The 13869-nt window shown below is 43.6% G+C and overlaps 1 protein-coding gene across 2 annotated transcripts in view; it reads left to right on the plus strand.

Annotated features, from left to right (window-relative positions):
* SFMBT2 (Scm like with four mbt domains 2) overlaps positions 1-13869 on the plus strand; it is a 127367-nt gene that overhangs the window by 55079 nt on the left and 58419 nt on the right. For both annotated transcript variants that reach the window (XM_054185975.1, XM_054185985.1), the window contains exons 5-7: positions 876-964; positions 4441-4687; positions 10699-10796. In XM_054185975.1, coding sequence (XP_054041950.1) covers positions 876-964; positions 4441-4687; positions 10699-10796 — 434 coding nt within the window. The remainder of the gene's footprint in view (positions 1-875; positions 965-4440; positions 4688-10698; positions 10797-13869) is intronic.

A 13869-nucleotide genomic window follows, 5' to 3' on the forward strand; every position in this document is an offset into this window, starting at 1 on the left:
GGTTGTCTAACATATAGGTAAGATTTTTGGGAGAGAAAAATGTTTCTGATGTAATTTAATTCCTATTTACAGGCAGGTGGAATTAAAGTCTGGTTTCTGATTGCACAACGTGCTTGAAGAGGCGTCTGAATCTCTGAAGCTGCGCTTTGCTGAATTGCCTTTTGGTGCCCAACTTTTACTGATTTGAACAAGAATTGAACCAGACTTTGTTGCCCCTGGGATTCATTTATACATTTCAGATCAAATCTCATGAAACTATGTAGATATGGATCCCTGAAGTAACACAGGCTTACAGTGTTTTACTCAAAAATTATTAATTTTGTTCAAAAATGAAATAGAAGTTTTTTGATAAATCCTTTAAGTCTTTCTTCTTGCAAGTGTATTGACTTGGTAGCTGCCAGAATGATGTTTTCAGGGTTGATTCTTGTGCTTTGTGGGGGCGAGCACCTGGAGTTTCTCTTGTCCTGTCAAGGAACTGAACGTTTGCACTGCTTTTTTTTTCCTCTGAGGTTGTTAGTGAACGTACAAAGGGACTTTATAAATCATATCTGAGCCTATGTGGTAAGCAGGAAACGAGTGGTTACACAAGCAGTGGCCAGTTTTGAATGGGAGAGATGGAGATGATAAGCCACGCTGTTGTAAATCACCGTCAGTGGCTACAGTGGAAAAACACCTTCCCATATTTTGGGATGTAATCATGGGCATGGGTTCCCTAAGGAACTGAAAAACAAACAGCTTTTCTCCTGGTCTGGATTGCAATTCTGTCCAAAACTTTAGAGCTGGTAAACCTCAAGGAAATGTCTTTAAAATACGTGTGGGTAGTCCATTGCAGTCTGCTGTGCTAAGCATTTCTTTTCTTTCCTCGCCCTCCCCAGCAATCAAAGAGAAATACATGGACTGGACAGAGTTTCTCATCCATGATTTGACCGGCGCCCGGACTGCACCTGCAAATTTACTGGAAGGCGTATGTATTAGATTGCAGTTTCTATCCCATACGGCGTCGCGGTGTGCATGCTGCAGTGTTTGCGCTCCCGGTGTGCAGGGCTGTGTGCTTGCAGCGTCTGTGTGCCGGCAACGGAGGCTGATCCAGCGCTGGCCAAAAGCTGGTCGCAGCGTTGCCTTGCCTCTGCTGGCTCTGCTTCTGACCCACTGATGGGTAGTTTGTTTTGCCATTAAGCTGGGAGATACTTAGAAAGTTGGGTACTCGAGTTGGGTCGTGGTTTAACCCCAACCAACGACTAGGACCACGCAGCCGCTCGCTCACTCCCCTGATTGGGATGGGGAAGAGAATCAGAAGAGTAAAAGTGAGGAAAAACTTGTGCGTTGAGATAAAGACAATTTAATAAGTATAGCAAAAGCTGCGCACACAAGCAAAGCAAAATAGGAATTCATTCACCGCTTCCCAGCAGCACGCAGATCATAGAATCATAGAATGATTGGAGTTGGAAGGGACCTTAAAGATCATCTAGTTCCAACACCAGTGTTTTACTGACAGTATTCTCATCCCAAATCTAAAACATAGCACCATACCAGCTGCTAGTAAGAAAGTCAACTCTATCCCAGCTGAAACCATGACAGCGGTGAAGGAGAGCGTTGAGGAAGTCCGTAGGAAGGAGGACACAGCCCTGTAGTGCTCCATTAGATCCACCAAACTGATGACTTGAGCTTTCAAGTCAGGACACAGGATGAAGAGAAGGTTTAGGAGGTTGATGGGGAGCACTGTCAGGTTTAGGTGCACATGGAAGTAGCTCCCCCAAGGACATTCCCTCCACCTAAACACAGCAGTCAGATTTAGCAGGGAAATTGGGTGAGGTGGCCTCTGTTGTTGGTAGTCAGGAGAGAAGGGGCTGGTTTTTTTTTTTCAGATGAACCCATATGAGAGCCCAGTCTGTGCCGCAGATTCACAGGGCGACTTGCACCTGGGGCAGCCTCAGTTTGCCTTGAGATCTTGGACAACAATCCCATAGAGTAACCTTGAAACCATGGGAGCAGGGCACCTTCTCCATCAGGACCTGCCCTGCTCTCCTGTGCAGGCATTTGGAGAGGAGACAGCCTGTCCTGCAGGAGACAATTCTCTCTACCCCTCTGTAGTTAGGCTGGGAGTAAAGGCATACAGGTGGTTTACCTTTGTGTAAGCACTTGTGTTGGCTTTTTGGAAGCAATTGTGCATCCAGGCACCATTTTTGATCACTTTGTCCCTGGTCACTCCCACCTGCCACAGCTGCATCCATTTTTCCACATGCCCGTGTAGTACGAGCTGCCTGGCAGACAGAATTAATTAATTTTTCTCCGCAATCTGTTAGCCAAACAGCCCTTGCACGCCCGAAATAATGCCCGTCCTCAGTTCTGCTGCATCCCCGTTGCTGGACCACTCCCAGGTGGTGTATGCAAAAAGCTGATGGTGTCCAACACCCATCTCTGGGGTATGCCAGCGCCTTTGCGGACCTCTCCATTCCCTTTCCACAGGCAGAGAAAAGAGGCAGCCCCGGGCAGAAATGCAGAGACAGAAAAGTGCGTTGGCCTGAAACAGTTTCTGACCCTTTTCTGGTGTTTTATGCAATATATATACGCTTAGCGCTGTCTGTGTCGTGCAATGAATGTAACCCCCTGTTGAGACTTGCTGTTCGTGAGCGCTGCAGATTGTTGTTATATTGTTAAATCAATATGTAGTGATACTTTTTTTTTTTTTCCCCTTTTTACATGCTAGCTATGCATATAAAGAGTTCTTGCGTTATGGTAAATGTTAATATTTCATGTGAGCCAATTATTAATCTTAGCCATTCAGTTCTCAGGGGTAAGTGACAACCCATTGGCTTAAAATTTAGCACACAAATCAGAGGAGCAATATTCGCTGTTATACAGCCAGGGATTTATTATAATAAGTTAAATCATTACACCACCATTTCATATTAAAGAATGGTTTGTTGCAATGAAGCAGTTGTATGAGAGGAAAAAAGAACAACATTAAAGTAGATTTCTATTATATTATTAAATTCTGACACTGCATTTTGCCATGAAATTATATTTGAAGAGTTTATACAGGTGCTCGTATCTAACACTATAGAGGAGTGGCTTATAATGGCAAATATATTGTCCTGAGAAGTATCTATTATTCCCAGAGCTGGTGAAAATTGTACATGTGATAAGGTTTTAGTTAATTTTAATTACATTTTTTACCAAATTCTCATTCTGTTGCCTGCATTGTTGGGTTAAGAGAGATGTAGTGAAAATCAGTTGCATTTCAAATATTTGAATCTTTTAAAAATTCAATAGGAAAGGGAACTTTTTTGAAAAATAAGGCTTTCTCCTCTTTTTTTCTAGCTACTCCTAGAAAGAACCATCCTGGGCTGGCTCTGATTTACAGAATTAATATTTTAAAAAATACTGTGAAAGGTTTATATTATTTAAGTAGAAGTGGGACAAAAACACAGGAAAAAAGAAGTCCTTGCTTTTAATATATTTTGCCTGTGCTTAGCATCTCCTTTGGGGACCGGTGCTCCCCTTTTGGGGTGTTTTTTTAGTGCTGCTCTTAAAGCCTTGCAATCGAGAAGTTGCATAAGTATTGGAAGTTGCCTTTAATAAAAAAAAAGAAATCTAACTGTTGTGTTAGTGGAGAAAAGTTTGACAACACAGAGATGCTCACAATCACAACACAAAAACACTGAGCCCCAACGGTGTCGTTCTGCAAAGCATCTCATGGTTTTTTAATGTCTGCGGTTGGCAGCTTTGCAGGTGTAAAGTTAAGCACATGTGTAAATAGCTGCAAAACTGGGATCACCAAAAATGCATTGTGTAAGCAAATAACCTCAGTCACTGGCATTTCTTGGGCATGGTGGCTTGACCCAGCAACTCCTGTGTGCCTTGGGCTTTGATCCCAAGACCACTTAAGGTGGTGGGAACCTGCCATTGGTTTTGGGCTTTGGAATAACCACCATAGACTCCTGCATCCATGGCTGTGGGGAGTAGTTTGCTCTATGTGCCAGTAGGAACGAGGTAAAGCCTTTGGTGGGAAAGATCAGTGCACAGAGGGGTGACGCCCAAAGTGGTTGCCTCTTAGCTTAATGCCAGTGTCCAGTCCTATGATTGGTTCTTATGAGCTGCAATCAATGAGAATTTGGTTTGAAATCCTCCAATATAATTGGGCTTTGAGTTATTCAGCAGCATCCTAAGTGGATGTGCCTTATGAGCTGTTCCACCTTTTATTATTCTTTTTTGTTGTTGTTGATGATGTCGGTTGAGAAATTAGCACAACTGTTGTTTTCTGTTTTACTTCTGAATTTGCACTTGGAAGACATTGGGTAAAATAGAAGAAGAACAGACTGTTTGCTGATCGCTTGGATGATGGTGTGAAAAACAAAAATAATCTTCTGCTGTCATCTGTTTCCTTGAGAAGTCTTCAAATAAAGTTTAAAATAAGGAGTTTTGCTTCTATTCAAACAGCCTCTGCGAGGAAAAAACCCTGTAGACCTCATTACAGTTGATTCCTTAATAGAGCTGCAGGATTCCCAGAATCCCTTTCAGTACTGGATAGTTAGTGTGGTTGAAAATGTTGGAGGAAGATTACGCCTTCGCTATGTGGGATTGGAGGAGACTGAATCCTATGACCAGTGGTTGTTTTACTTGGATTGCAGACTTCGACCAGTCGGTTGGTGTCAAGAGAATAAATACAGAATGGACCCACCTGCAGGTAAAGAGCTTCCTAAAAATACTGTCTCGCTTTGTCGCATTTACTGATGTTTTGAAATACTCGTGCAACCCATTTCTTCTCCAGCATTCACATTGCTTTGACAGTAGTTTCTCGCTATAACACAGATGGGATGTGGGAGCCATCTAATTTGGGTTCAAAGCGGGTCAGGTAAACTGTATTAAATTTATTTAAGAAATTCAGTTTAGTTTAGCTCACTCCTGGAAGGAAGCAGTGTCCAGTAAAAGTAGTTTTGTGCAGTTTTCCACCAAGAAGCAGAGCTGATGGGGATAATTCAAGGATGTGCCTGCTGGCCCAGCCCTTTTCAGTGGTGTTTCGGTGGCCAGGTCTTCCTGGTGGAGGCCTCACTAGAAACCATTCTTCTGCTGTCCCAAACAAGTCCTAGGTGACGCCTCTCAGCATTTTGGAGCAAATAGGCTCCATTTTCTTTTCCCTCAAGCAAAGACCTCTTGCCCCTTTATCTTTCCATGGCCACACACATTTCTCTTGGGTAGCAGTAGACCACCATGAAATTTCCCGAGGCTGAAAAAAGTGTTTTGGGACCTTCCTGGTGCCTCTAACACAGGTCTTTCATATTCTGCTGTAACATCGCTGTACATCTGCCAAGTGAGACCTGCCTTTGTATGTAACCAGTCAGAAGGTGCAGTGAAGGTGCTGGGTTTGTCTGCCTGTTCATGTCAACCTGCCCATCAAGGGGTTATGGAATGTGTATTGCTAGAAGCAAAGAAAATACTCATTTGAGTAAGGGTAGATGGGGTCTTTCAGATTTAAAAGACCACAGATTTTGTCCTGCATTTTCTCCAAGGGAGGGAAGTGTCTGCAAGTCAGACCAGATTCAACATCAGGAGACTGCAACTTGGAGAAGCAGCTCTCTAGAGTTGAGTTTAGTGTTCAAACCAGCTTGGATGGAGCGAGATAGGGACTGCAGATAAGCCAATCTAACGTCAGAAACTGGAAGTCAGAAATCCAGGGCTAGGAGAAGTTCAAGGGACAGGAGCCAGGCAGAAGAGTGAGGCTGGGCAAGAGCAGAGTTTAGGGGTCAGCTGGAATCAGACTCCAAACAGTGGGACTGGGTTTGGCAAAAGGAGCAGGATCAAACGAGCAGACCAAGAAGGAGTACAAAGCTGACTGTAGAGGAGAATTGAAGCCTTACTAAGGTTTAGCAAGCAAGATAAGGCTGAGGGACCACAGCACACGGCAGGGCTCAGGGCTTCCTGAAACCTCCTGGAGAAATGCTTGCAGAAGTGCTCACTGGCAGGGTTTGGGGCTGGCTTTGGAGACGTGCGTCCATCCAGGCTATACCCCATTACAGTGGGTAGTACTGAGAGGGTGAATTATCTCCACAACACCAATAATATTGATCAAAACTTTGGGAAAGTTTCTGGGCTATTTGTTTTCTCTCTAGTCAGGGCATTTGTCTCTGCATTTATCTGATTGAGTTAGCTGAGTTGGTTAAGTCAAGCTGGTTGACTTGACTTCTCTTGCAGTTAGGCATCTGGTTGAATCACATAATCACAGAATGATAGGGGTTGGAAGGGACCTCTGGAGATCATCTAGTCCAACCCCCCTGCCAGAGCAGGGTCACCCAGAGCAGGTTGCACAGGAACGCGTCCAGGCAGGTTTGGAATGTCTCCAGAGGTGGAGACTCCACCACCTCTCTGGGCAGCCTGTGCCAGTGCTCTGCCACCCTCAAAGTAAAGAAGTTCTTTCTCATGGTTAGGTGGAACTTCCTATGCTCAAGTTTGTACCCGTTACCTCTTGTTCCATTGCCAGGCACCACTGAAAAGAGCCTGGCCCCATCCTCCTGACACTCACCCTTTAAGCATTTATAAGTGTTGATAAGATTCCCCCTCAGCTGTCTTTTTTCCAGACTGAAGAGACCCAAGTACCTCTGCCTTTCTTCATAATAGAGGTGTTCCAGTCCCCTCATCATCTTGGTAGCCCTTTGCTGTCCCCTCTCCAGCAGTTTCCTGTCCTTCTTGATCCAGGGAGCCCAGAATGTGACAGCTTAGACTGTTGCATGCAGGGTTTTCTCTGGGGCAGAAAGTGTGCAGCATCTATATTTTTCATAAAGCTCTGGCTTATACTTGGGGCCACAAAGGTGTTTGCCAAGTCCTGTGGATCACGGCCACCATTTGCTAGCTGTCTGCACCTCCAAGCTGGATGCCCCAGGACTACTGTTTCCCTGGAGAGATGGGGCGCTTTCTTGGTTAATGCACAGTTTTTAGCCCACCTTTTCCTGTGCAGGTGTACAACTTGTCCAGGTCCATGTCCCATTTTCCTTGCGCATAGGTGAAGTTTTCCCATGGATGTCAAATGATAGGAGAGCGGTAGCCCTCCTTTTGGTAGATATTTCTGGTGTGATTTCTGTCCATCACACCTGACAGAGTGGTTACCCTAATACGTGCAGTTGTGTTCACAAGTCTGTTTGGGTCTTGGATCTAACGTGGGGTCTTGAATGTTTTTTGGAAGCGTGTGTTTTTCTTCACTGGTAGGTAGGAATCAATGTTCCCCATCACTTCTAAATTAGGTACGGATGCTGGAGAGCATGAATATCACTCACTCAGTTATTTTACAGAGTATTTGCGTTCCAGAGAAACACTTTTTCATTGACCGTCTTTGAACCCTCTTGGCCTATATAGGTTTGGTGAATCAATACAGAAATGGCCCAAACAAGATTTGTGCTTCCCCTTTGTTTATTCCTTTCTCTTTCTATTCTTTTATCCAGTTATGCTTCCTTCTCTATGGATTCCCCACCCCCCCAAGCCTTTCTTTTTCTTTTCATTTTCTCAGTTTTCTGGTCTCTAAACTCTTCATTTGCTGAAGTTGTTTATGTTCCTTCTCCCCTCTCCTTGATTTATCTGCTTTTAAAATTTCGTTCTCTTGTTCTTATCTGTCTTCATCTGATAATCTGTTTCCTCTCCTTGGCATTTCTCTGGTCATTCCCGTTTTAGTGACCATTGTTATTAATGAATTCAATGCCCAGCTCTTCTTCCTGACTTCCATTGACTTCAGTAGGCGGTTGTCACTTTACGTCTCCTAAAGTTTGGGTCTTGTAGGAGTTTGCTGAGAAAAGACCTTTTGGGTCTGAACCCTTCCATTTTCTCACAAGTCCTGTGCTGAACACTGTCCCCAGGGATCTTTCTTTGGTCCCTCCTTCTGGTCTACCCAGTTGTCAGGCTCTGCACTTCGAGGAGGAGCCAGTCAGAAATGGGAATCTGATGAGTTTCTGGAGGCAGGAATGCTGGTTGTTCCACTTCTGACATAGTGGACTATATTAGCCATTTGATGTCCACCTAACATTGGCCGTTTGATGTCCACCTAACATTGTGATTAAATGGACGAATTTATTCAATTTAAATGGAATGGAATTTAAATGGAATATGCTTAGTATTGACTTGGGTGCTGCATATGCACCTTCAGCTTTGTTTCCCTTTGTGTCTGGGCTGTGATTTTTCTGTGTTGATCCACCTCTGGGACCTTGCCAGGTTGGGTTCCACCATGCAGAGCAGTTTGAGGTCAGTTGTTCAAGATGCAGAGCATCTCACATAAAGGAGATCCTGAGTATCTGAACATCTATAGCATTCTGAGCCATCCACATCCAAACACCCACTTAATGTAGAAGAGTGCGCAAGAGGGTCCTTTGGAAATAACATCCTGGCTGTCTTCTCCAAATGGCAACTTTCAGGGGCTTTGTATGTCTTGCGAGCCCTTTTAACTGAGGTAAAGGGGTCGTAGCAAGTTTGTCCCCTCAAATGTATATCTGAATCCAAAATAAGCCTCCTTGCTAGTGCAAATTAGCGCAGGCTACTTGACACAGAGACACTGATGGTCTTGCCTCGGCTGCTTATGCAGGAAGAGGTCTTCTCATTTTATGTTACTTTCTATTTAAAGACAAATTGGCAGTCATTTTAATTGCTCACTCCTTGTTAACCTAAATACAAATTGACACAGTACACTTGGTTCAATTACCTGCAACCCTGTCAGTTAAATGAAATGCTTTATGCTCTTTTAACTGTGCAATTTAGTGTCCGTACACTTGCCAGCGTAAGCTAGCTGCCGCTAATTAAATGCGCATATGATATTGCTTGCTGGTTATTGAAACCATTGGAGTTGTCTTTAGCTCTCGAAGTTTGTTGACGCTGCCCAAAGAAGTTGCTGCTTCTTTTCACTCATTTCGGGCAAAGTTGCCCAAAATGTCACTTTCTTCTTCTTTCCTGTGCTTCACTGCCATCACGGTAGAAAACAAGGGTCTGTTTTCAGCCTGCTCTGTGCGGGGAGCATCCATCAGGGTTTTCCGAAACTCAGGCTTTTTGTTAGTTGAAACAACAGGCTGGCTGCAGCTTGGGGAAAAATCATCTTGTGTTGAGTGTTTCCCTGTTTGGCCTCATTTAAACCAAAAAAGAAGAAACAAGGTGAGTGGTTTTCCTCCCTGCGCTTCGAGCCGATCAGAGCTGCTGCAAGTGAGGGAGAACGGGAGCAGCAAGACTATAAAATAATGAACAATTAGTTAAAGAGTGCACTCCTTAATACTTGTGACCGCTGCACATGCTGTAAACAAAGACTTGAAATGCATATTCCCATTAATAACCAGACGCTTGAGGAATTAAAAATACTGCCCTGAAAGGTTAACATTTCCCTTTAAGTGTGTTTAAATTCATATGTGTATCCTTGGTGTCGGTTCTGAAGTAGCGAGGTTTGATATAGTGGAAGTATAAATACATCCACTTCCAGTGAGCGATTCTGCAAATCCTATTTTGATAAGGTCTTAAATCTGTTGAGATCAGAGCATAAAATTCCCTTGTACTGTCAGTGCTGGGTGAAAACAGTGCTTGCCAATTCCTTTTTTTTAATACATATTTTTTTATTCCCTCCTTCAGAATTGTAAGATACAGCGGTAAATCTTTGCTAGCTAGTAAATATCTACGGTTATTAGATGTACAGAATTTAAATGCAAATTGGGCCAAATTAAACTGTGATCAAAGTGCTGGAAGCCAAACTGAGAAAAGAAAAGCTTTGCACTGTTCACGCCGTATCAAGGTTCAGGTTTATTATTGAGTAAATGTTCATTTCCATTTTAATAATTGTCGCAATCTATCTGCCTATCTTGTCTCTTTGAAACCTTGATATGAATGCTCTGGAATAACTTGTTATGTGCAGGATAACAATATGTTTTCTAGGGCAGAAGTAAATCTAATATAATGCTCTTCATCATGGTATTGTTTCCTACATTGTTTCCTTTGATAATTCATAGGCATTTCATTGCACTGAACCATAAAGGGCTTGTTAGTCTAATGATTTAATAATATTAAGCCTATTTGAAGAAACTCTATGAAAGCAATGTGAATCTGCAGAAAGATGTTGCCTAAAAGTATAATGATGAAAATTCGTAAGTGTAAGTCTTTGAACTGGTGTGATAATCTGGTTTGAGTGTGGTACCAACAAATGAGTCTGGGTAGAGATCTACCTGAAATATTCCTTCCCACACCTGCCCTCACCCACCGCAAAAAAACCCCACCAAAACAACCTTGCAATAAAAAATAATAATAATTAAAAAAAAGACTTTTTCCAATGAACAGAAGCCTTGGTAAAGATATTTCTGCCTTTGTTCAAGTTTAACTAATATTGCCTGAAGACCTGAGGCTTCTCAGACTGGAAAACATCAGGTATTTTGAGAATTGAAAATCAAAGGAGAGTTTGTTATTTTCAAGGAATGAGATAGTACTATTCTCTTTTCTTCAGCAGAAAATGAAGGACGTGTATTTTTCTGGGTTTGACTCCAGGATATAAAACGCAATCTTCCTCCAATGTGCCCCTGCTAGTTGCTTTTGTGTTGAATTTATCCACGCTGTACAGTTTAGAATATACACGCTGTTCATTTCACTTGTACTATCCATTTTTGTAGCATTGGAACTTAAGTCTTACAAAAATGTTTGATCCCCAAACAGTCACCGCTTGGTTTTGTTGGTTTTTTTTGTGTCTTATCGCTTTAGATATCTATTCTCTGAAGACTATATCTGAGTGGAAATGCGCTCTGGAAAAATCCCTTAATGATGCAGCAAATTTTCCTCTTCCAATGGAAGTGTTCAAGGTAAAAGATACACATTTTTCCTTCGCTTACAGAACTCACAGTGAATAAATATCATGCAGTGTTTAGTGGCTTATGTTAAACTTTTGCAGGAAAGGCCGTTGCTCTAATACATCACCGTGAAAGGTCACAAGTGAGATGTTTGTACAAAATGCAGTTTTATGTGTGGACTTTCCATTCGGAGAACTGATTTCTTGCAGTCAGTGTTTGCTGGGGGCTGGGAGTGATCAGCACTGATTTCTCCAACATTATTTTTAATACGTCTTATTCTTTTAGATCCGTGCAAAGGCATCGTATACAACCGTGAAAACACAGGGCTACGAATATGAAAGTTGCCATCAACTAGCCAGCTTTCTGTGAGCCTTGCACCAAAACTTTCATTTGATCATGAGCCACAAGGCAGAAAAGCCTCCTTTAGGGACCTGTAGTGGAAGTGGGAGATAATTTTGCTCCCACATCCTTTTTCCCTTCTCTCTCTGGTTTGTAATAGTTAGAGATGTTCTTCAGCCCCGAGGCACCACCTTTAATTTCCCGTCCGAATCTGCACTGCTATTAATCATGATGGCTCCAGATAATCCTCGTTTCTAGCTGTGCCCGTCTGGTTTCTAACAGTTACATCCTGGCTGCGGTGCGATGGGCAGTGTGGCTGCGGGTGCAAGAGGGTGCTCAGGGAGGTGTGTGTCTTGTCTCCAGTGCCGTCTTTGGTGTCACCTCCTGCCTGGGGACCTGGTGGACCACGATGCCCTCTCCACCACGGTTTCTGGCTCATCCAGCTTGAGGACCCCCTGGGTTCCTTCCCTGCCCATAAGCAACATTGCACTGGGACACCCCAAAACACCCACACAATTGGAAGAAGGCACATACCATGCCCCATCCCTGGCTGCCACCATCACCTTTTCTGATGCTGGCAGCTTCCCGTGAGGAATCCAGGCTCCTTGCCCAGCTGAGATGCACTTAAATTAGCAACATTAATTTGGGAGCGCTTTGCTAATGGCCCAGGCAGTGGCTCATTTGCTTGCAGTGCGAAAGCTCTGCGGGGCTGGGAGAAGTGGGGAGATCTGTGCGTTGGCTTTCGGCACAAACGTGGGTTTGAGAAGCCCCGTGTTGGGATGGGAGTGGCGTGCGAAGGGTTTTGATTCTCTGCCATTCATTTCATACAACACTTCAACCCGCCAACTCTATTCAAGTTTGCATTTGCCGTTTCAAGATCAAAAATGCATTGTGTGGGGCAGGGATTAAATCACAATAGGGAATGCCTAATGTGTAAATTTTATTCCTGTCTATATGAAAGAGTGAAGAATGTCTCTGATGAGGCTCATAAAACATCCTTTCTTTTTAAAAGTTTATAACTAACAGCTGTTTTGCTGCCTCATCTCAGCATGCCAGACTTACACCCGCTTATTTTAATTATTGCATGAGGGTAATAAATTTAAATTCAGCAAATCCTACTTGCTGTGCCATGCGGTTGGAGCTTGGAAGGGTGTTCCTCTTAGAAGACAATGTAAAACATTGGAATGCTTGATTGGCCCAAGAGGAGAGTTACTTTGGGGCCAAATGTGACAAAAAGGCAGGATTAGGTCAATAGGGCTGCTTTATTTGTAATGTGGAAGCTGAGCACAAGGGGAGCTGAATTCAGTGCCTGCTGTTACCTAAGCCCCTGGTTCTGATGCTGGGGAAGGCAGGAGGCTGCATAAATGGTTTGTGTGTGGGCATCACCTTATTCTGCTCATTTAGGGGGAATCAACCCCGTCTTGTGCCTTTTAATTAAGGAGGAAAATACGAGAGCCTGTAAGCATGTCGTCTTCTACAAATGACTTAAACACGACTTAAAGAAAGACTTTAGGAGACTATATGAGAGTATGCTTGTCTGATCTTACAGGACAGGCCAATATTTGTTTGTGGGGCCTTCAAGGAGAATCCCAGATCCCAGCAAAAAGTGTTTGAATACAAAGGTGTCTCTTTTCACCACCCTCCACCCCCCCGCTCCAAACCAGCAAAAAAGTAATGCCTCTACATGGTGTCTGGGGCTCCGTGCTACTGTAACTGTCATGTGTTAGATGAGATATAAAACACAGGGTTTGACAGCTGGCAACTGTTAAAGATCTTCTGGAAAGCTGGAAGTGTTTACTTTGGCGGACATGGTAAACTGCACACCGAGCAATTATGTTCTGCTTTTTCCACGTTTCCCTACAGAAATCCATCAGTGAGGAGAGCGTTAAGTGTGTGCTTGCTTCACAGACGTGAGTGGTCCCCAGGGTGAACGTGGGCATGTTTGGGTGGATTACGACGTAAATCACTGCTGTCCCTTGAGCCATGTACGACTGTGGGCAGGGTCACCAATGCGCCATGAAACTGGCCTCAGGTGGTGGTGACAGGAAAGCAGATCCGCGTTTGTGATGGGAGAAGTGGCTCCTCCGATGGGTCTATCAGCCCATCATTGCTGTTGGTGGTGATCCTCTTTGGGCTTGGTGTAATAGGGTTGGTTTCTGCCCGAGACCTTGTATGCCGTGGATTTGAGCCTGAATTATCAATGCTCACCAATGTGGCGGAGCTGAACTCATGTGTGGTGGCAGATCTGAAAATCCTTTGCAAAAGCAGCGCTCTGATGCCCTCCTGGCATCCAAGGAGAGGCCACCATACCACACGAGCTCGTGGCAAAAAATCAGCGGGAAGGCTGCAAACAGATCTTTTTTTTTCTTTTTTTCTTTTTTTTTTCCTGGTGCCATTTTACACTTGGCCATATGTTGAAAGTGTTTGTAAAATGCTTTAGGATCCTTTGAGAAGGAGCGTGATGTTCAACTGCCAGAAAATGCTGCTATTATATAGTTACTAAACATAGTGTTTTGCAAACTGCACCTCCTGGAATAAGTTTTTTCTTCACAAAAGCTTTTTGCAACGCACCCGCTATTTTGTCATTCTGTTCTTTTCAGAAAACATGTTGATCCTTAAAGAAAACTAAATACAGACAGGATTTTCAAGGGTGTTTGAATAGTTTAGCATCACAAATTGTTCCAAAAGGCCACAACCCAAGGAGATGTGTCCTTTGCTGTTTCTGTTCTGATTTCAGGGTGCTGTA

The sequence above is a fragment of the Rissa tridactyla genome, chromosome 1, assembly GCF_028500815.1.
Source record: "Rissa tridactyla isolate bRisTri1 chromosome 1, bRisTri1.patW.cur.20221130, whole genome shotgun sequence".
NCBI lineage: Eukaryota > Metazoa > Chordata > Aves > Charadriiformes > Laridae > Rissa > Rissa tridactyla.